Source organism: Aptenodytes patagonicus, chromosome 22, assembly GCF_965638725.1.
Source record: "Aptenodytes patagonicus chromosome 22, bAptPat1.pri.cur, whole genome shotgun sequence".
Lineage (NCBI taxonomy): Eukaryota > Metazoa > Chordata > Aves > Sphenisciformes > Spheniscidae > Aptenodytes > Aptenodytes patagonicus.
In genome coordinates this window covers 6,997,229-7,019,652 of record NC_134970.1, presented here as the reverse complement: position 1 = coordinate 7,019,652, position 22,424 = coordinate 6,997,229, and the positions used below count along the sequence as shown (strand labels likewise).

The window sequence follows — 22,424 nt, the reverse complement described above, 5'->3', positions numbered from 1 at the left end:
ACATCTAAGAACAGGGTCTGTGGTCTATGTTAATAGTTTCCCTTACAGTATCCCTGGAAACAATGACTTAAAAACTTCAGTCATTGTGGGTAGCTGAGGCAAGCTCCCTGTAATGTAAAATGGCTGGAAGTGCTGATGATATTCTTGGCTCCAGAAGCTGACATAGGGCAGTATTATTTAGTAATATAAATACATTACCCCTGGGTTTATTAGATAGATCTTCCAGTATAATATCTCACCATCTTGTGCTCACAAATCAAGGAGGTTATTCAGAGAAGAAATCTGAAAATGATTAAAGATTGAGAAACACAGTGACCAGCTGTGAAGCGTAGTCTCTTTTAGGGAAGGTTCATGAAATTAATTCTTTACTGGCCTACCTGGGGAACAGAGTCTTTTTAATCTGTTGGTAAAAGATAAAGCAAGATCCACTGGCTTAAAGTTGAAACTAGAAATAATCAGACTAAAAAAGAAAAGGAAATAGAAGTTTACAAATTGTAAAGAATGAGGGTAGTGATTCATTGGAAAGTTTCATCAGAGCTTTTTGGTAGTTTATTCACTACTTCTAAACCAGAATTCGGTATTTTCTAAGAAGAAAGTTTTCCGAAAAGAAAGGTTCCATTTCAGTACTACTTCAAGGTAGTCTTGTAGGTTGTTTTATGCAGGAAGTCAGATTAAGATCCCAAAAGTACTATTATGGTAATTTGATTTTTGAATACACACCATGGTGCCAAAAAGAAGCAAATGGTTGGTCGCTTCATTTTTGTCATCTGTTGTTAGATTTCAGTATGTGATCGTTTGAGACACGTTCATTGGATTTGGCAATACTTGCTCTTTAAACTGTGCCTAATCCTCTCTGATGAATTATATATTACTTTTTAAATTTAAAATTACTTTTAAATTGCAACTGATATATTAAAATTGTTTTCAAGGAAAGAGAGTTTACAATTAATACAGTAATCTGTAAATAAGTTACAGATTGTCTTATATTCTGACTTTTGCAGTGATAACAGCATGTGTTTGAATGTCACTGTTAAAGAATTAACCTCCCTGTTTCCATGCTGTATTCTCCAGTGAATGTCAAATGGAAAAAAATCTCATCTTCAGTGTAGAGCGGAATATCAAATGATGTCCACTGTCCCATCCCCTATTACTTACCACAACCAGAGCTGCAAAATCTGTAGAAGAGCTGATATCGCAACAAGCTTACTCATATTTATGACTTTGCTTTTGTATCTAGTGATTTATCCTGTGTTGTAGGTTTTTCATCATGGTCTTCAACTTTCTATCCTCTACCACAATCCATGACAATCCCTCTTCTGTATTAACCGCTTCATATGAGGAAGTGGTACTTAACTGAGGTGATCCTCTGCTTTACACCATTGTTAAGCTATAATAAATGAATTTATGTTGGCAATGCAGCTACGATGATCTCAACAAATACATTGCAGATAAAATGTTTTCGACTTGCTAACAGTAGTGCGGCGTTGAAGATTTCATGAGAAGTCTTGAGAAGTCTCTACCACGGGAAGTCTTTAAGAACAGGCTAGATAAACCTCTCTCGGGAATGAAATAGATACTGTTGACGTTGCATGGGGCAGAGGAATGGAAATAGCCTTTAATGAGGTCCCTTCCAGGTATCTGTGATAGGTTTTTAATTCCCTCTCTTCTTCTGTGGTACAATCAGGAAAATAAGAGGGGAAAAGGAAAGGCTAAATTTCCATCTTAGACATAAATTAAATTTCCATCATAGCAGAAGCTAAGCTGGACTTCCAGACCTGGAGTATGTTAAAGAATAGGAGGAAGTCTTTTGAGTTGCAAAAGCAGGTAGGTTGGAAAGGACCTCTAGAGGTCTTGAGTCTAACCTTGGGCTCAAAGGAGGTCTGGTTAGGGCGGGTTGCTCAAGGTCTTGTCCAGTCCATTTCTGTATATCTCTAAGGATAGAGATCCAACAGCCTCTCCTGGCTCCTCTTCCAGTGTTTGTCCACTATCATGGTAAAGCATATCTTCCCTTCATACCGAATCAGAATTTCCCGTGCTCTAACTTGTGTCTGTTGCCTCCTGTCTTTCACCTCTCGGAAGAGTGCCTCTGTCTTCTCTGCACTCCTCCTGTAGGTAGTTGCAGACAGTAAGATATCTCCTTTGCCTTTTCTTCTCTCATGCATCATGTGCTCCAGGCCCTGATCATCTTGGTAGCCCTCCACTGGAATTGTTGCAGTAGGTCAATGCCTTTCTTGTACTGGGGAGCCCAAAATTGGGTAGAGTACTTCAGATGTGATCTTACAAGTGCCGAATAGAGGAGGAAAAATCCCTTCCCTCAACCTGCTGGCTACACACTTGCTGATACAGCTGAGGATGCTGTTGGCCTTACTGTGGAATAACTACTGACTCCTGTTCAGCTTTGTTGTCCACCAGGACTTCCCAGGTTTTTATCTTAAGAGCTGCTTTCTAGACAGCCAGTCCCCAGCCTGTATCATTGCAAGGACCTACTCTGTCCCGGGGGCAGGACTTTGCATTTGCCTTGGCTGTACTTCCTGAGGTGCCCATCAGGCCATTTTTCCAGCCTAGATAGTCCTTTTGAATAGCAGCCTCCAGCATTTCAACCACTCCAGACAATTTGATATCAACCACAGACTTGCTGAGAACACGGTGCCCTCCTCTAATTTGTGAAGCCATTCAGCATTTTGTAGGAGACGATCAGGTTAGTCAGGAAAAATTTAACCTTGGTAAATCCATGCTGAGTGTTCCCAGTCACCTCCTTCATGTGCTGGAAGTAGCTTCCAGGAGGATTTGCTCCATAACCTTCTCAGGATGGAGGTGCGGTTGACTGGCCTGTGGTTAGCTGGATGCTGCTCCTTACAGGTGAAAGAAGCCTTTGCCCAAGCTGTGTTCCTAGGTTCATATCATGCCAGATTTTTAAAAGTAATAGGTGCTTCATGGATTATAAACAGCACTTTGTTTACTCTCAGGTACCTACAGCCATAAGCTAGGATAGATGAGTCTGTTGCCATAATCTGGAAAGAATCACTGTCTAAGGAAAGGCATAATAAAGCCCTTCAGTATTTGCTTTCTCCTTCTTTGTTCATTTGCACAGCCCTGTGTCTTGAAGTTCACTCTAAAATGAGTCTGTTCCAGTTTTGTCAGAAAAGCACACAGATTTTCTGCACCCAGCATGTGAAAACATTTTAAATCCTTAAACCTCCTTGAACCTAATGACTATCCAAAGCTCTGCCCATCTGTTTCAGAGTTTTATGCTGTTGCCTGGTATGATAGTGTAGTAGCATCTCTTGAGTATAAACAGCTACCAGCAGTGACATCTCATTTGGACCTGTTGGAGCTTACGGTTTTCTTCCAGTTTCACAGGAAAAATAGATTTTTTTTTTTTTTACCTTTTACTTTATGTTGGTTCACCCGGTTTGTTTGTTGATGGCTTTAGGTCTTTTTTCATTTTGCCTTAGAGTTTTTAGTGGTATTGGAGGATAGAGAGGCTCATCAATGTTCCTAGGTTGTGAAAGAGATCTGAGCGCATCTTCACTGACTTTGGAGTTCAGTGCAACTATCAGCTTCCTTCATACCTGCTCATTCATATATGAGGGTGAGGAGGGTTAAAATTTACACAATTATAAATTTATTCTGTAAATATGAGAAGGCCTCTGAGGAGCTGAGAGAATGCGAAAGAGGAGCCTTGAAACAACTGCAGGGGATTTGATTTTAGCTATTTCCTAATATTGCACATAGTGTTGAAATTTCAGTCTGAAAAAGCACTGAAAACATGTTAGAAATGCTTTGAGAAATGAAGAAGAGATAAAAGGTAAACACTGAAAACAACACAAGTAGTCACAACCTGCAATAATAGTATGGCTAATATGTTCTTCGCAGCCAAGAGAATCAGTCTCACTACAAGAAAGTTACATTTTTGTAGCTGACCCAGATCTCTTGACAGAGGTGCAGAAGAGTTGTGTCTGGACCATGAATAGGGCCAGCTAAAGCCTGGCCCTCGAGGGGCGCATGGCGCTCTGGTAGAGCAGCAGCGGCTGTGTTAGCTCTGTGCATGTTGATGTTGCCTGTTGTCACGCCGTGGTGTAACCTATCAGCCATAGAAAAGGTTTTACTTCATCATCTTCCAAATGTGTTAGTCAGTTTTGACATAAAGTACAGGTTGTCTCTTTGTGGTGATCCATCTGCCCTGTTTTTTCGTCCAGGCAGAACGTGGGAAGTCTGTCTCAGACTGTGGGAATCGCTGACAGATATTGCCTCTTTGCCATCTTTGTTCATGATCTGCATTCTTCCTACTTGCAGGAAACAAAACCCTCAGCTTCTCATGAAGAACGATGGGAGGAAGAGGGCAGACAAAAAGCAATTAATGCTTAAGATTTTAATTGTGGTGTACCTCTGTCATTGAAAAAAAAGTAAGAAAATTACATGACTAATTTAATTCAGTCACAGTGATGGGCCCCAAACAAGACCATGGTGCTTTCCTGGACTGATTCTGAATGTTTTGGATACATGGGCACGATCTTTTGGAGCTTCAGCCGCAGGGACGCTTCCGCTCCGTGTCCAGTCTCTCATGCCTCCCATCTATACTTTTACACACTATTGTTTTTAAATCTTGTAACCAGGTGTCCCATCCAGAAGTGGCTGAGAGAGTATCTGCCCCAGAAGAAGTTCCCTCCTTGCCCTCGGAAGAACGTGGTTTAAAAAAATCTCGGGATGTTTTTGGTTTAGATTTCGGCATAACAACAGTTAAACAACCACCCACAGCAGACTCAGAGGTAAATAAAGAAACACTTGGAAGTGAAAAAGACTTCAGAAATGCAAATTCAATTTATTCCAGGAGAGAGAGATAAATTCCAGCCTTGTATACACTTTTTCTCCTCCGCTCCTTTTTTCTCTCCTTGAAATTTATCTTGAGCCATTTCAGCTTAAACTGTAATCTGAGATCCATTTAAGCCTTGACTCTGCACATGTGAGTTCTAAATTGCATATAGAAAACTAGTATTGACCCCTGAGTGGAAACTATTCATTTGATTTAATTTTACTTTTACATTGATTCAACTTAATTTATTAAGGACTTCAAGTGAAGCTGAATGTATTCCTGGTGTTAAAATTTAAGTCAATGAGTTTATGTAGGGGTTTGCACAGGTTTAACTAAGTTTATTTTAAAGTATGTGGAATCAGCCCCAGAGATGATGCTCAGGGCTGTAATCTCAATCTCTATTTGAACGATTGCTAGGCGCTGTAGCACAGGGAGAAGCAACACTAATGCACAGCTTTGTAAGTCAAATCAGAACCCTGATGAGGATCACAGGACAAACTCTATTTGTGCTGTCTAGACAGGATACAGAGTGAGTTCTGAGCACAAGAAATGCAAAAAAAAAAAAAGACTTCTGAAATACTTGAATTTTGAAAATGATGGCTCGAATCGTGCCGGCATTGTGGAAAGGTATACTGAAAGGGAAGCAAAGGTGACTGATGAGATCTGCTTTTGAAAGCAAAGATTCCAGCTTGAAAAGAGCCTCAGATTGCAAATCTCATTAACCTTAAATAGGGAAAACGCTTCAACAGATGAAACAGGGCAGTGTGTGTTGGAGAGGGGTGCCAGCCCAGATCATCAGAGGTGTCAGGATTGAATCTAAAATTCTTTTTGTCAGGCACTGCTAATAAAGTAAGGAGATCACGTTGATTGAGAGCTAAGTATAGGATCTAGAGCTGACAAATACATTCAGACTGGCAGTGCATCTTAGTCTGTGATTTTTAGTATTCTTGTATGCACTGGGAGTGAGAAGGACGATAGCCCTTTGAATTTGCACGTGACCATCTGGAGTTGCACCTGCAGAAGCCTTTACTGAAATTACAGTTATTGCAAATCAAAAGTATAGCTTTGCACAGATTATCTCACCTGCCAGACTCAAGTTATGTTTGCACAGTGCTGGTTTTAGGTAGCGGTTATTATTATACCAGGAGGACTTTACCCGTAGGTATACTGGTATGCCTTTATCGTTAAGCATACCTAACACAGGCCTGGCTCTACAGTGTAATGGCTCTGTTTATCACTATAATCCTGAGTGCAATTCTCACCTTGTTATCTGGAATATTTGCAACTAAGGTACATCAGGGAAGGGTTGCCATGAACTGAAGAGAAGTGAAGGCATGGGAGGAAGTGTCTGGTGTACAACAGGATTGGGAAAGCTCTTTGCTCTCCCCTTGTGAAAACAGCCATCTCGGCTACCTCTACACAAACACAAGTGGCTTAGGAGACAGGAGGAATTAGAAGGTCGTGCACAAGTTGCAGAGCTATGGCCCTGTTGGACATGGTGAGATAGCTCACACGACCAGAAAGACAGGCTGGGAAGGTGAGGAGAAGGGGTTGTGCTCCATGTGAAGGAGTGCCTGGAGCTTTCCCTTGGGATGAGTGGTGAGCCAGTTGGGAGCTAATGGGTAAGGATCAAAGGATAGACCAACATGGATGACACTGGAAAGATTTTAGCTTCAAGTGAAACAATAAGCAGCAGGAAGAGAGTGCTGACTTTTAGCAGTTTAGAACATGGCCAAATCTAAATGGAGTTTCATGGGACTGCAAAGGGACAGTGGTCTTACTACTGGCAGGACTTTGGAACTTGACAAGGTGAAACACTGGGAGAAAAGAGGGCGAGAGGACATCAGAAGAAAACTGTCCAAAGAAACCACTGACAGATTCATAGCATAACGTGTATGTTCATTACCTGATAGCTCTTAAGCAGAAATCTGCACTTCTCCATATCAGATTCAGAGCCCTAGCAGCCAGACTTAGAACGCAGAAAGTACCAGAATAACCTTAAAATCAGAAAAATTAATCTCAGAAAAATTAATACAATTTCTTTGATCCTCTTTGCCAACTGTAAAATGAGGATGACCAACACATTCCTATGTCACAAGCAGGGTGTGGGACAGTTGGTTAGACTGTGCTTGTAAAAGACAGAAATTAGGATGTGTGTTATATTGCAAAACAAAGGCTTAGTTTCACATTCGCCCTATGGTGACTTTGTTCCTCTGAGTGCAGGAGTTCCTAACTGTAACCTTGGCTTATAGTGTTGCGAACAGGGAGTCACTCACAAGTGATAGACTTGTTGTCTAAGGCAGTTCTAATAAACTGCAACTAGTAATAATCCTTTACTTGTGCAGATGGATGGAGTACAAATATGCGGACCATCGGGAGAATTCATAGGAAAGCTGTAAGAGCAATCAGCAAGTATGACCCCATTGAAAAGTTGAAAGAGCTGGAGATGCCTAGTTTCTGGTGGGTAGGACAAGAGTTAATGTGATTAATGCTTAAACTGCAGCAAGGAAGATTCAGCCCAAGTACTAGGAATAGCTTGAACAGGAAGAAACATGGTGCACCATTTTCTACCTACACAATTATTTGTAGTAGAGTGTGTGTTGAAAATCAGGGTTTCTGTACTCTCTTTCAGTCTCTTACTGGGGAATGTGATCCAGTGGCTGCAACCCTGTAGTGCTTGATACTGGCCTTTCAGGTTTTAGACAGGTTTGCTCTATTATAGACTGTGATTCTTGTCCCACCTTTGCATGAACTGACCTTCTTGGGGTTTTATCAAATCAGATTTCACTGTGTGCACTAGTACAAGGGATATTACTTCATATCTGTTCCATATAAACTGTACCTGGGTTGAGCGTATCCAGCAGCTGGATTTGGCATCTTGGGAGGTCTCCCAACAAAAAATTCAAGATAGGGCAGGGTTTGGCATCTGGCATTGGTGGATGAGGAACATGGAGCCCAGCATGTCTCTCTCTACCTGTTTATGCTCCTGAGCTCTATTAACCTTTTATTTTTTTTTGCCCTGAATATTTTCTTCCTGAGGACTGAGCTCCCTTGGTTTGCACTGGGCCAAATTTTTTCTCTGGCCAAAGCCTTGGTCCTGGGAGGGCAGAGTGTTGTTCTCCGTGAAGATGGCATCGGTCTCTCACCACTTGGCAGGATTGCTGTCACTGTGTGAGGGTTTGTGCTGGCTTGAATTCTGCTGTTCTGATTCAGCAAAACAAATACCCTGAAACCCTCAGCTGCACAATGTTTTGATGAACTGTATATGGCCTTTCTTTTTCTGGGCTATCCTTTCATATTTTACATTTCTTTACATGTATTTAAAAAGTATTGTTTGATTGCTTAAGTTACTAGTAAGTGGCAAAGCTCTGTTTCCTTGACCGCTCCGGTACCAACCATTACAAATGAAAAATCATCGTTATAACGTTCCTTACAGATTGTTTGAGTTAAATATGATGTGACTAGCAAGTATGATGTTACTTGGTTAAATATTCAGATGATTCATGTTTCCTTTCTGGCACCAATTGTGAAAATGCTGTAAGTTTTTTTGGTTGAAAAAACCGTGGTTGTTAAATACAATGGCTGCTTTTTAAAAGCAGCTACTAGAGCATATTGAGAATTATTTCAATTAAAACAAAGCTAAAGTATTATTTATTTAAAAAAAAAAGGCAGGGAAAATGACCTGAGTAAGTATAAACCAGGTGGCCTGCATTTGATCTCTGACAGAATAGGGTTCTTTTTTGGTTTTGGTTGGAGAGTCAGTTGTAAGAAAGATATTATAATACAGCTAATATCAGCCCGTCTAGTAGTGTGGAAATAGGTCCTGGCAAGCAAACTTCATATTTTGGGATTAGGTTGGAGGTCCAGTTGATAAAGGTCACTGATGTATTTTTAAACTACTGTAATATGTTTGATTTTTTCAGTCAGTACATTTTATTTAATTAATGAGATTACTACTAAGAATGAATAGAGGTCATGTAAAATAGATTATATTTGACAGTAATCTCACCCTCTTTTGGAAGGGTATTGAACAGGCGCCCAACAGGAATGTACTAATAGATCAATATTATTCCATAATCTTCCCATCACAGTATTTATTAACCCCAAGTTTAAAGCTTCTTTGATAAAATATCCATGAAGTATGCCGGAGACAGAAGGTATCTTGCTTATCCAGAGGAATCTGGATTGCTTGTTAAACTGGCGCAGATGAACATGCATTTTAAGGTCACCAAATCTGTGGTTTGTACATCTGAGAAAAAACCAAAACAGGTCCTAGTTACTGCATGGGGGATTGTATCCTTAAAAGCTGTAGTTTGAAGAAAAGAAAAAGTCATGGAAAGTCTGGTGAGTAACAAGCTAAATTAGACCATTGTGTGATGCTGTGGTAAAGGGGATAATTCGGTGGTAATGAAAAATGCTAGTCAGCATGGTTTCCTGGAAAATATGTGTCTCCAGATAAACATAGTCTTGTTTCGTGTCTGAGTTTACTTGAGTGGGGTCTATAAATATGTATGAGAAGAGAAGATTTCTTATACCAGAGGGCTTTTTATTTTGTAGGCAAAGATTTAATGAGATTTGCTGCCTGGAAGACAAAACAAGCCTGATCAAACTAGAAAAAAAAATGAAGTTACTATCACCACTTGAAGACTTTATGTGAGATATCTCCTTGAGATGTGCTAATTTGATCAGATACCTTTTGTGTAACTTTAGAAGAAACGGGTAAAAATGATGTGGTCAGTCCCGTGCAGGAGGGTCACTGCGGCTTTGACTTGCAGTGACTCCTTCCCGCTTCAAAGATTGTCCGATTTTGCAATTCCAAGGTGAAGTGTGTGTTGCATGGGACGGTCCAATCCCTCAGTCCTATAAATAGCTGGGGCTTCATGCAGCGTGGGGTGGCTTTATTTTCTGTGGACCTGGCATGATGGAGAAAGGAGACTTGACTCCGTGGTGCTAGCTGTGTAAACGTCTCCAACTTTGGGATTCTGTGCAGAATCTGGCATTGCTGGAGGGGCTCGTTAGCCAGATGGTTCAGCCCCAGCAAGCTGTGGGGAAGGCATGCATTTACAAGCCTGGAGTTCAATATCCTGCTGGGATAGATGATAATTTACCTTTCGAGTTCCCAACAATATTCAAAATAAGCTCTGAGTTTGTATAGTGATCACATTTGCAGAATCTGTTCATTTCTAGAAGTGCATTTTATTTTTCTATGTAAAACTTAGCTTTCAGTCTGAGTTTGGTAAATGATATATTTGGTAACTCTCATGATGTGTAGAGCCCTGTGTACGTACCATTCTGATTAGAAGGTGCAATGAATAGGTGTTTTTAAATGTGACTGGAAAGTATGTTCTAAATACAGTAGGAAAGAGTCCTGAAATATAATAAATGTCAGTCTGAGGATGCAAGCATTTGTGTCGCTTCAGACTACACTGATTTTCCCTTCTCACTGTTGATCTGTTGCAGGCCCATTTTCTTGGGAGGAAAAAAAAGATGCTTTTGTTTATTCCCTCACCTATTTCGTCCTTTTCTTTCCCTAGTTACCCAGCGGGAGACTCTTCCATGCTGCAGCTGTTATCTCAGATGCTATGTACATCTTTGGTGGCACAGTGGACAATAACATTAGAAGTGGAGAAATGTACAGGTTCCAGGTAATTCACTGATAAACGTACTCAAACATCCACGCCAATTCTGCGTGAATCCTTCTGGCTGTCTCTGGACGTGGCGGAGTTTCTGGTTTGGCTCGCTGTCAGTTTGATGGCTTTCATTTCGCATTCTTCCTGCAGGAAGCCTTGGCATTTCGGATTCAGCTGCCAAAGATTAATGTATATCTTTAAAATCTTTTGAGATATGTTATCTGAACAGACATTTTGGTAAGGCCAAGCTCTCCAGTGCCTTCTGAAGTCCTAACAGATCATGACAACTTATTTTGACAAATTATTGAAAAGTGTATCAGACAGGATTTGCCAGGATGTTTAGCCAAAAATTGGCTGTTCCTTTTCATGTACTGTCAGGTTCAGGGTTCCTGGGTCAGAGCATTTTGTGCTGAAGTTTTATCTTCATGCAGCACTCCCACCCCCCAAGTAACTATGGGAATTTTAAATTTCAAGATACTCACACCAGGTCAAATCCCCCCTACACTCAAGTTTATTTTTATTGCGTGGGACCTTTAGACAAGTCCTGAGAGTGGGTGAGACTCCAAGCCACCAAATCCTGAAATCTGCAAGTAGTGATGAGAGACATTTCTTGCATGTTAGTCTCTGTTATCTTCATTACCCTCACCATAGAGGAAGCATTGCATGTGTTTGGTTTGGTTGTTATTTTCTACTTTATATACTACATTGAGGTCAAGTTAATAAGAAAATCCAGTGATAGTATATGTAACTATAGCGCTGTTGGATATAGCCATTTGAAATGAATTCTGTCTTCTGTGGGTTTTTATTTTTTCTAGTTTTCTTGTTACCCTAAATGCACTCTACATGAAGATTATGGAAGGCTGTGGGAAAACAGGCAGTTCAGTGACTTGGAGTTTGTTTTGGGAGAGGTGAGTAGAATTTATTGAAAAGGTGCCAAGGAGGGTGTTACTGCATGTGTAGCATGTTTGCTGGGAAAAAGCAAATTGTACGATGATTGTGCCAGAAACCCTGGGAATGAAGTTTTAAGAGCAGTGTCACTGGTGAAAATGATGTCTGTCTGGTTTAATAAGTTCCACTAATCCAGATAAATTTATAAAGCTGCAAAGGAGGAGAAACTTTTAAACTGAGATCAGTGGATCACTGAGACATAACCCGAATTTATCAGAGCACATTATATATAGTTGCAATGTGAAAATGATACTAATGATCTCTCTACTCCGAGGTCCCAACTGTCGCCTGGAAAAAGCAGCTCAGTGGTTTGCAGATCCATGTATCATTTCAAGAGCTGTTTTTAATTACTGAAATAAAATAGAATGAGAAAAAGCAGTACAGGGGAATGATTCTCTAGTAATGAAAACAATTATAGAATGTTAAAAAGAACATGTTTTCTGAAGAAAAACATGAGAAATTTGAACTTACCTGCATTCCTTTTGCAAAAAAAAAAACAAACAAAAAAACTTTGCAGAGATCAGATAACAGATCCTCAACAACAGATGAAGTAGGTTATGAAGGACAAACATACTGTTGTTTTGAAAAGAGGAAATTAAACCGAAAATCAGATGCAACAGTAAGAAGCAATATCTGTGACACTGAACCTATACAACAGCTTCCACTCAGTGAACGTAACAAAGACTCTTTCCAAATGGTGTTTGCCATTAGCCTTTAGGGAAAATAGGCGTTGAATTTCATGTGGACGTGCAGAGCAGATGCAAGGTTGCCTTCATTCTAACTTAAACTAAATGTATAGTAACCTGGAGTTCAGCCCAGGTTTCTATGGCTTCTGCCATCTGCCACCACCATGTGATTTGGGAATAAAAGTTTAATATGTGTTATTCCTTTGCCTTTGACAGAAGGAAGAACGAGTCCGAGGGCACACCGCAATTGTTACAGCTCGCTGCAAGTGGCTGAAAAAGAAAATCATACAGGCAAGGGAGAGGTTGAAACAGGTGAGTATTTTAGAAGAGTAATCTTGTGGCAAGGTAATGCTTATTCTACTCAATTTTGGAAATAAGGTTGTTAGGAAAAAGGTAGTATCTGCTGAAACAGATGTAGGACCAGAGCAGTGTCTGATGCTAAGGTGCTCTTGGGCAAGTAAAATAAAGAGGATAATTAGTATTAACATAGGCTACTGGATGTATATCAGGCCAGGCGAGGAGTGTAACATGGAGGAGCCAAAGTTAATCCAGTTATCTGGATTTGGCGGTATGGTTCTTGGGAGCTCTTGAAGCTGTCTGAGTTCTATTCTTGTGGAATACCCCTGGGGAGGTATGTGTACCCCTCCCTCTGTGGAGGGTAAAAGCTGTATGTCATTGGGGATGGCCTGCAAGATAAGACAGATTAGAGGGAAGGCAGTGTTAAGGTTTTGAGGCTGGCTCTGTGCCCTTTACCTTAGTATTTCCTGATTTTTTTTCAGAGTTGAAGGTCTGGTGCCTATGGTTCATTGTCTATTAATTTTAACTACTTACAGCTTTTCAGCAGCAAACATTTTATTGCTTTTGAGGAAGTGCTAGCACACAACCTGCAGTAAGACATAGGGATGCCTCATTGCCCCTTAGTTAATTGCTTTGCCACCCCACAGCCCTCCCTCTTCATTGGAAAAGGCTGTAGGGAAAGGCTGTCAAAGTGAAACTTGAAAGTAACAGAGTGGCTTAAAATACTTCTGTGCAGCGCTTTGAGCTCCGACTTTGCAAGGCAGGAGTCTGTGGAACCTGCTCCTACATCTTCCTTCTCCAAGGAGAGATGCTGTTCCTGCTGGGGGCAGAAATGTGAGCTCAGTGGAATTCATTCCTCCCTTTTTCTGAGGTCCTGCTTTTGAGCTTTATCCAGGAGCTCACGTTTGTTCTGATCCATGTTTGTCACAGGATATGGAACAGTAAGTCTAAGACAAATGAATTCCTTGTTATCTTGAAGATAATCTTGAAGATAACGAGACCTTGGGTCTTGAAGATTGTGCAGTAAATGGGAAGGATCTTTCCTCTGGTTTGATAGTAATGTGTGTGAGCTGACACAGCCTTGTTGCCGTGTTTGAGTGTTTTTTCTGTCTCAGAAATCAAAGCAAGATATTGAAGATGAGGGACATGCGGCGTGTCAGAAGGATGGGATTGGTGGGAATGTCAAGTTGTGCCGCCTGCAGCCGCTGCTGGAAGTGCCCATCCGAGAGGCTGAGGCGCAACCCTTCGAGGTGCTCATGCAGTTTCTGTATACGGATAAAATAAAATACCCTCGCAAAGGTAGGACAGCAGGATAAAAGAAGTACTAGCAACTGGGGAGTAAACATTTATTTTGATACAGAGCAAGATCGAGCATTTGCAGATGATCAGTCCTGCTCTAAGCACTTAATTACTTACCTGAGATAAAAAAAATAGCAGATTTCTATCAAAGCATACTAACAGTGCTTTGTTTTTTCCTAATTCTTTTCAAACATCAAGGAAAAGCAGGTTCTTGATCTTTCCAAAAGCTGTAAAAAACCCAAACAAACAAACAAAAATTTTATGGTATTTTGAACATTACAGCAGCCTGCCTGGAAGGACCATGTATCCAGGGTTGGTTTATTTCCTTTTTCTGGTATTGTTTTGATCCGTTGCAAACTGAGCCCACACAGAAAGGCAGAGCAAGCCAGTATTTATCATCTCTTCAAAATGCCAATCCAAAGGAATGCCTCAAGAAAGGAAAAATCCATTTGATGCATTCACTGAAGATCCCTGCATTAAAAACAGTTGGAGGCTGAGAGGTAATAGCCAGAGATCTCTCAGCTCCCACACAGCAAATCTAACTCCTGGCTTTGTTTGAGTGATGAGGTCTGTTGGGCTGTGGGAGTCAGACTGGATACCCAGGGGGAACTCCAGCTGGTGGGGCTGGGGAAGCTGCAGCCACATGGAATGGTGGAACACTGGAAGCTTTGCTTCAGTTTCAGTCCAGGATCTTTCCTTTCTATAAAAGATAATTCTTAGGAAAATAATAATTTGTATGCAGTTGTCTCAAGGCTTTCCCTGCGAGGTGGCATGTCTGAGAGCAAGCCTAATTAACAGGAATGAGGGAACCTTCTCACTGATGTCTGCCAACATTGCCAGATCCCGCTCTCAGCAGGTTCACTGATCCTCAGCATGCTCGTTGCAGGACAGGATCAGACCAAAGAAGGGGTTATCACACTGAACTCTCCCCTTTGATACAGGCTTCCCAGGCAGCCTGCTACCCTTCTCCCCAGCCCATCAAACGTTCTCCCTGGTGCTTACCTGTCTGCTGGGATCCTCCAATGGCCCTGTCCTGACCATTTGTATTCCTAGTTGCTCCTCTCAGTTCAGAGGGCAGCACCTTGGGGATCCATCTAGAAGCTGAGCTAGTAGAGTTGGGCATGCTTATCAAATGGGATTTTCCTGATTAGACACAGGGAAAGCATGTGACAAGCAAGAAGGTTTTTCTCTATCAAAAAGTAGTTACAGCAGATGGCCAGAGATCTCCTGTGAGGAAAGCAAAGGCTGTGGAGGATTATTCCTTGAGTTGGTGTCCCAGTAGCCCCACTGCAGTGGCCTATGAGGGTCCCCACTGCCCCTCTCTTACTTCAGCCCTCTCTTCTAGACCAGCCTCCGAACTGTACATGCAGAAGCACGGAGTGCCTTCATAAGGGTTTGTCAAAATCAGGGAGTTGGTTGCTAATACTGCATAAAAACCAAGGACTTCAGCAGAGCTGTTAGCAGCTGAGCACTTTGGAAAATCGGGCTGCTAGCTTTGGAGCTTGTCAGTGTTTTTAGAGACTTCACTTTCTTTTGAGGGTTTTAAAAAATTATGATCCAGATTGTCACAAAATCTTTGTCCAAAAAATCTTTTGGGGTGGCTCTTTCATGCCTCAATTTTGAAACTCCTTTTTTAGTATCAATTCAGATTTTGTCTAACCAGCAATGGATTTTTTTTCTTCATAAAAATACTCCAATCGCTGACCATTCTACCATTCCGAATGCTCAAGCTGATGTAAAAAGAAATACTTAGAGAAAAGTTTCTCTTTGTTCTGTGAGCTCTCCAGCATTTTTCTCTCTTGTAATTTCAGGTCATGTGCAGGATGTGTTACTTATTATGGATGTATACAAACTAGCCTTAAACTTCAAGCTCTCTCGACTGGAACAGCTCTGCCTTCAATATATTGAAGCATCCGTAGATCTGCAGAATGTGCTCATTGTGTGTGAAAACGCTAACAAGCTTCAGCTGGATCAGCTAAAGGTAATCACATTTTGCATACAAAGTAACTGATAAGAAATTTTAAAAACCAAAATCGATGTAATTAATGCTTTGCAAAAGCTATCAGCTTTTGCAAATTCAGTTCTTTCCTATAATTATAGTTGCTTGAGTTATGTTAGAGTGGATTGTTCTGCAGTTGCTCATAAATATTATGTAGGTTTTCGATAAGTGTTTGATATTTTTGCATATCTGCCCTGTAGGATGTAAAGGGCAGAGTGACTTTGGCTCTTCCTCAGTTCACTCTCACTGCAGCAAGATGGAACCAGTGCATTTTCTGGTCCCACTGTTTTATACAGAGACTGCAAACAGGTTCTTTCACCTGGTCTGATGAAAAACTAAATTCTGTTCTCATGCCTTTGATCTGAAAAACACTCTACTGAAAAACAAAATGTGTCTGCGATTCTTCGTCTCTATGTAGTGGGACAAGGGCTTTTAGGCATTTGCTGAAAGTCAAGACAGAGTCGATACCCCCAGGCTTCAGACCATGATTTGCTGTGATGGTCTGTGTCCCACCAACAGTGGCCAGAGCTGATTCTGCTTGAAGCTGCAAAGAAGCTCCTCCACCCAAGTCCAAGATCATGCAATACCTATTTGAGCAGCCTGTGCACATCAGTCGGACGTATAGCTGATGGTTGCAAGCAGAGTGGGGCTAGACAAACCAGTATGCACCACCATTTCCTCAGGCACCCTTTATGCACTGGATTTGGGCAAAGGAGAGGCATCCAGGAGGACAGCAGCAGAGTCAGCAGCAAGTACATGAATGCTGGCACAGTCTTTCGTGCATAGGACCATGATGCCATTAGCTGCCCAGCAGCTCAAGCAAGTATCTCAGCATTGATGGATCTAGTGCCAATAATTTCAGATCAGCCAGCTACCTCCGCCTGCCTTCGCTACCAGCAGGGTGACAGGGGCTCTTCCACACAACTCCATTTGGTCAGGATCACCTTCGGTTGGCATCCTGTCTTCTCAAGTGTGCGTTAGTCCTCGTGGGTGGGTGCCATCTGCAGAAGGCTGCTCTTTCTGGCATCCTAGTCATTGTTTAAAACATTTTACAGATGGGTCCTGGACAGATCCCTGTGGATCCCAGGTGAAATAACTTGGCAGAAAATGGACAGTAGTAATTATTCTTTGGGTGCATTTTGTACTCACCTTATGGTGAGTACAAAAAATAGATTGTATTTTTTGCTTATGAAAGTGTTTTGAGGGAAAGCCTTGGTTTGCACTGGCAAATGAAGTGCCGTTTTTTGTCCTTTTAACTGTTCAGCATTAGGTCTGGTTCATTTGTCACCTTTCCACCACATGATTTTTCTAGCAAGTTTGTCATACAAGAACCTACAAGAGCTCTTTCAGACTGTGCAACCTTTACAGAAAAGGTTAAGGCAAAATCCACACATGGAAATCCTGCAAACTATTTGTATCCTTAGTGTATAGTGTTAAGAGTTAAGATCTCTTCACCCTTCTAATTAACTTTTGGTATCTAATTGTATAAAGAATTATTATGAAATAGCAACCAATCTTAGTTAGCTCCATGAGGTTTGCGGCGTCTCCCGAGATTCCCATTTTAGAAGTCTTCAGAGCAGCTAGATGGGCGACAATAATCTTTTTCTTGTTATTATTTCTTAGTCAGGTTTTTCTGGATGCTTAGAATTGTCCTGAATTTCCTGTTCAAGTGGGAGCCTAAATGGTCACTTAGGAAGGAGATCATTGTTCGATAGTTCCAGCTGCAGGATCCATGTGGAGGGTCGTAAGAAAAGGATGGCAGTTTGCCATCATAAATGGTAACATTTATGTGATGCTGTAGGATGACTTCATACAGTAAACTGTAATTTTTTTATTAAAATTGTTTTTTTTTTTAAGGAACATTGCCTGAACTTTGTGGTGAAGGAATCACATTTTAATCAGGTAATAATGATGAAGGAGTTTGAGCATCTTTCTTCATCCCTCATAGTGGAGATTGTACGGAGAAAACAGCAACCTCCTGTTCGAACACATTCTGATCAGCCGCTTGACATCGGTAACTTTATGCTTTATAAAATTATTAGTTGTGCTGTTTTTGCATTGCTAATGGTTTGTTTAGTCTAGGAAACAGCCTAGGAAGTAAACCACTGCAGACCACCGATTCTTCAGTTGGTATAACTGTGCTTAGGCTGTTTCCCAGACTAAGACAGGGCATGCCGGTTCTTTTTCCAGTGAGCTTCAGTCACTGTTCACTTCAGAACGTTATCCCCATCAAAATACATGAAAGGTCATGTTAAATATAGTCGTGTTCTACTTGCAATAAAATACCCTGATTCTGTTCAGGGAGAGAAGAGGCATGAGATGATTCAAAGAAAAGGCAGTGGACATTCAGTTTAAGTGGACTAGAAGGTAACAAAGCTGAGTGGGAGGGTTGGCCTGCTCATAGGTTTTCACCGAAGAAGGAGCAGGAGTAAGGCAGAAGATCTTGTGAGTAAGCCAGTGCTGACAAGGTAGACCTTATTGTGAGAGAAAGAGGGGGAGAGGGAAAAAAAAGCATGGAAAAATTAACCAAGAAAAAGAAAAGTTAATGGAAGAAAGGAAGAGAAGATATGGAGGAGAAGACTTTGAGAAGATAAATAACCTGTACTAATGGTCATGTCTTTAGTTTTCATTCTGTGATTGTGCTGGAAGGAGAAGATTTGATTTACAGTTCTATTACAGAATTCATCAAGGACTGATTTGGGACTAGCCTTATTCAAGACTTCATCATCCCAACACACTCAAAAAAAGGAATGTAATAATGAGATTAGCTGAGGCCACAAAATTCGGAGGCATTGCCAGTATTGATTTGGAATACTGCACAAAAAGAATTGGGGACTGGAGAAAAAGATGGGGAAGCCAGTCCTGGAAGGTCAAGTAGAAAGCCTCTGGCTGGCATTTGTCCCAGGGAGAAGAGAGGTGCATCCTCCGGGAAGATGGCATAGCCAGCTTCTGTATCTGGAGCTGGAACGCTGCAAGAGACCCAAACATCAAAAAATTGAAAGATGAACTTTGAAAATATGAGTGAATTTGGATCAGACTTGAATGTGCTCTATTTCTCAGTTATTGTGTATTTTCAAAGGTTAATTAAAATGTTGGATAAAAGAAGCCTTTATTGAGGATTTGGGAAAGCTTTTCCATTAAGAGACAAAATTTTATATTCCTGGTGGTTGGAAATGAGAAGAAAAGGGTGGGGAAAAATCAGATTTCTTTATCTATAGAGAACACCTTTCAGCGTGGCCACTGCCGGTGTTTGCTGTCAGCAGTTTGAAAGCAGAGCTGCCAGGTTTGTTTCTGGGATGGGCAGTAGGTAATGGATTGCGATGGGGAAGGATGAAGCTCATTTTGCTCCAAGATTATGAGGAAGGGCCTGCCTCAAACTCACGCCAAGGGTCCCAAAGGAAAGAGGGTCTGGAGCTATGGCTTGGCCATATATTAGTTTGATAGTACCTGGTCACCTGGAACTATCGTGTCTTTAGCTATTTCATTATGTTAACTTTCAGGAACATCTTTAATTCAGGACATGAAGGCTTACCTAGAAGGAGCTGGGACTGAATTCTGTGATATCATCCTTCTCTTAGACGGCCACCCACGGCCAGCCCATAAAGCAATCCTAGCAGCCCGCTCCAGGTGAGTAGCTGTTTACTAAAACGATAACAAATATTGTATGTGTAAAATTCAGTGCTGTGCAATCTGTGGGTCAGCTTGCCTTTTTTAGAAGACAGGGAGGAACTTTGTATCTGCATGAAGTGTAAGATGCAGCTTTGCTCAATGAGTGTAATAAGCCTTTAAGCAACAGTGATTAAATATTTTTTTCAATTTGATACCCAGCAGGGAAAGACAGGAGGAAATGAAAATTGTGGAGATTTTCTAGAGGATGTGTAAGAAGGTGTACTGCAAGACAAAGAATCTGTAAAGTCACAGGAAGGGAAAAAGGGTGTAAAGTATAAGTCGGTTTCAGTGAAGTGGAAAGCAACAGATGTCCTCTGAGGTCAGAAAGAGTCTTCTGATGGTGAACATCCATTTTGAGTCATGTGAAACTTGAATCTCTTTCTCACTTGCTGATATTTAAGACTGGGTATGAATAAGCATAACAAAAAGTGGTGCATAACAGAGACTAGATTGTTCCCATACGTTGCTGCAGAGGCAAGTTCACCCTTCTGAAGACGGGCAGTATTCTCCCTCCTCAGTATGTGGGTGAAGTGGGTTTGTCCCTCGCTTGTGTTCTGTGTACCTGCACCTTTATGTTCTGCAAGTCATTGTGTTCACATAAAATTTCTATTTCAAATACTGTCACAATTTTTTTCCAGTCCCAGTAAAAATATTCAGTATTAGTTACCGTGGTATTTTACCAGAAGCATTTCACAGCTCTTAAAACAACCCTGCATGATTGGCAGCCTGTAGATACCAAGGAAATTCATAATGCTTTAAGCTCTCTACTGGGTTTTATGCAAATTGGACAAAAATCAAAGCACCATGTGCCCTAATTTTCAAGAAATGGAGACAAATTTCAGGTAGTGCTGATGGAAATTAGGGGGATTATATTTGGAGTTCTCTCACAGGCAGACATACATGAAACAACAATTGAGCAGTGTTTTTGCCCAGGTTGTCACCTGAATTTGCTTTGGAAGCTGTAGGGCTTAATAGCAGCCTTTGAACAATACTGGGTTAAACCATCTGTCTGCAGAATGTGTTACATCAGTTTTATTTCCTTTTCCAGTTACTTTGAAGCCATGTTCCGTTCCTTCATGCCAGAAGATGGGCAAGTGAATATTTCTATAGGCGAAATGGTTCCCAGCAAGCAAGCATTTGAATCCATGCTTAGATACATTTATTATGGAGAAGTAAACATGCCTCCTGAAGACTCCCTGTATCCTTAAATCTAAAGTAATTGAAGTATCTGTCTAAAGTGCAGGTACAGCAGCTCCCCTTCCTTTTGCTCTAGATTGCCAGGCACAACCTGGGAGGATTATTTGTCAGGGTTGCATTAACAGGCACTGCATGTTAACTTCTGTCGTTGATTTGTATTTACAATCAGTGCTGTTACCTTTGCTTTATGTTTTTTCCCTTAATGAGATTAACAGCTACCTCTTTGCTGCACCTTACTATTACGGCTTCTCCAACAACAGACTGCAAGCCTATTGTAAGCAGAATCTAGAAATGAATGTCACAGTGGAGAACGTACTCCAGGTAATTGTCCCCAAGCAGCTTTAATTAGTTGCTTGACTTAGATACAGGAAAGCCGAAGGGTCTAGTCAAGTGGGTGCCCCCAGTGCCAGGTTCACTGAGTCGGTTCCAAACTGACATCCGCTGAGACTGCACAAACCCTTCTAATGACAGTGGCCCTGCGTGGTTAACATGTATGCAGGAGCGCAGCCTTCAGCGGCTTTATTTCCATATCTGCTTTTTGTATCACTAGTGCTCCTGTGCTGAAGTGTTAGCAGATATTGCTGAACTGGCCAACAGGATGTTCCTCCTGAGCTCTTCGTCCCCCATTGTAGACCAGTGTTTCTAGAGGGCTTTTTAAGATGTACCATGTGCTCAGCACTCAACTTCAAACCTTTTTTCAGTAGACATTTGTACCAGGGCAAACAGTGATGTGCAGGTGACGTTAGTCTTATTTTATCAGTAATGCTGACAGGATCTGGCAATGAAGTTTAAGCTAGCAAAAAAATATTTTGTGATAAGAAAGCCTACAAAGCCATCTACTAGGTAGGCAGACCGAACCCACTGCTCTTGCCGTGCCAGTCTCACTGGGGCACTTCAGGGAACCTGGCTCTGAAACAGATCTGCAATTTCCTGCTGATTGTCTCCTGAGGACTCCACACATTTTAAATCCAAGGCTTATTTTTGAATAGTTCAGAAAAGATTCAGGTTTGTAGTGAAAAATGGAGATGTTTCCCTAGCTCAAAGGAATTACCTCCTCTGAGTCAGAACAGTGTTTGTGTCCTGTACATCTGAGCCATGCAGAAGGAAAATCACATCGTTGGTTTTGCTCTAGATTTTAGAGGCAGCTGACAAGACCCAGGCCCTGGACATGAAGAGGCACTGCCTGCACATCATCGTTCACCAGTTCACCAAGGTTGGTTGCATCTTTTCTGGGGCTTTTGAGAGCTGCTGTCCTCTGTCGCTGCATTGGTTAAAGACGCATTAATACAGGAATCCACTTCATTCTTTCTGATGTGAGACAGCTGAGAGCTGGCTGCGTATCACTGACACTCACTGACAAGTCTGCTAGGCATACTTTTGACACTAAAATAAATGAAAGACTAGAACAGCCTGGTCTGGAAATGTGAAGACCTTTCAAAACAGAAGTTACACGGAATTGCTTCCATTTCCACTTGTTCTAGCTGTTAATTTTGCGCCATGCCATCGTTGGGTTCTCATGTGTATAGCAAGATAAGTTTGTTATGTATTGAGGGCACAAATGTCTCTTTCCCTAGCGGTTACGAGTGTGCTGTTCATATTTCTCTTGAAGTATTCTCTGCCATAGATGTTAGGCTGTCATGTGCTCAAAAGGCAAATTACCACATCCTGGCTGGGCTTTCTGTAGTTCCCATGTTTTGATACGTGGGATGATGCATTAGTGATAGGAAAGGTCAAGAGCCTGACATGCTGATATTCCTGTCCTCACTCGAGAGAAGAAGGGTATTGTCATTTAGTTGTTCCTATGAGATACGATCCCTCCGTGAGAGTTTCCCAACATGTCACAAGTTTGTTGCACAACCATTAGCATTGTTGAAATCGATAGATAA

General features: G+C 41.4%; 1 protein-coding gene across 2 annotated transcripts in view; it reads left to right on the top strand.

Moving 5' to 3' along the window:
- Positions 1-22,424, top strand: part of LZTR1 (leucine zipper like post translational regulator 1) — a 37,458-nt gene that overhangs the window by 12,040 nt on the left and 2,994 nt on the right. The window contains exons 10-20 of one of the 2 annotated variants that reach the window (XM_076357877.1): positions 4,617-4,769; positions 10,348-10,458; positions 11,259-11,351; positions 12,294-12,389; positions 13,490-13,673; positions 15,485-15,654; positions 17,530-17,686; positions 19,173-19,299; positions 20,390-20,539; positions 20,754-20,859; positions 21,671-21,751. In XM_076357877.1, the coding sequence (XP_076213992.1) occupies positions 4,617-4,769; positions 10,348-10,458; positions 11,259-11,351; positions 12,294-12,389; positions 13,490-13,673; positions 15,485-15,654; positions 17,530-17,686; positions 19,173-19,299; positions 20,390-20,539; positions 20,754-20,859; positions 21,671-21,751 (1,428 nt within the window). The remainder of the gene's footprint in view (positions 1-4,616; positions 4,770-10,347; positions 10,459-11,258; positions 11,352-12,293; positions 12,390-13,489; positions 13,674-15,484; positions 15,655-17,529; positions 17,687-19,172; positions 19,300-20,389; positions 20,540-20,753; positions 20,860-21,670; positions 21,752-22,424) is intronic. The other variant, XM_076357878.1, reaches the window with a different exon arrangement.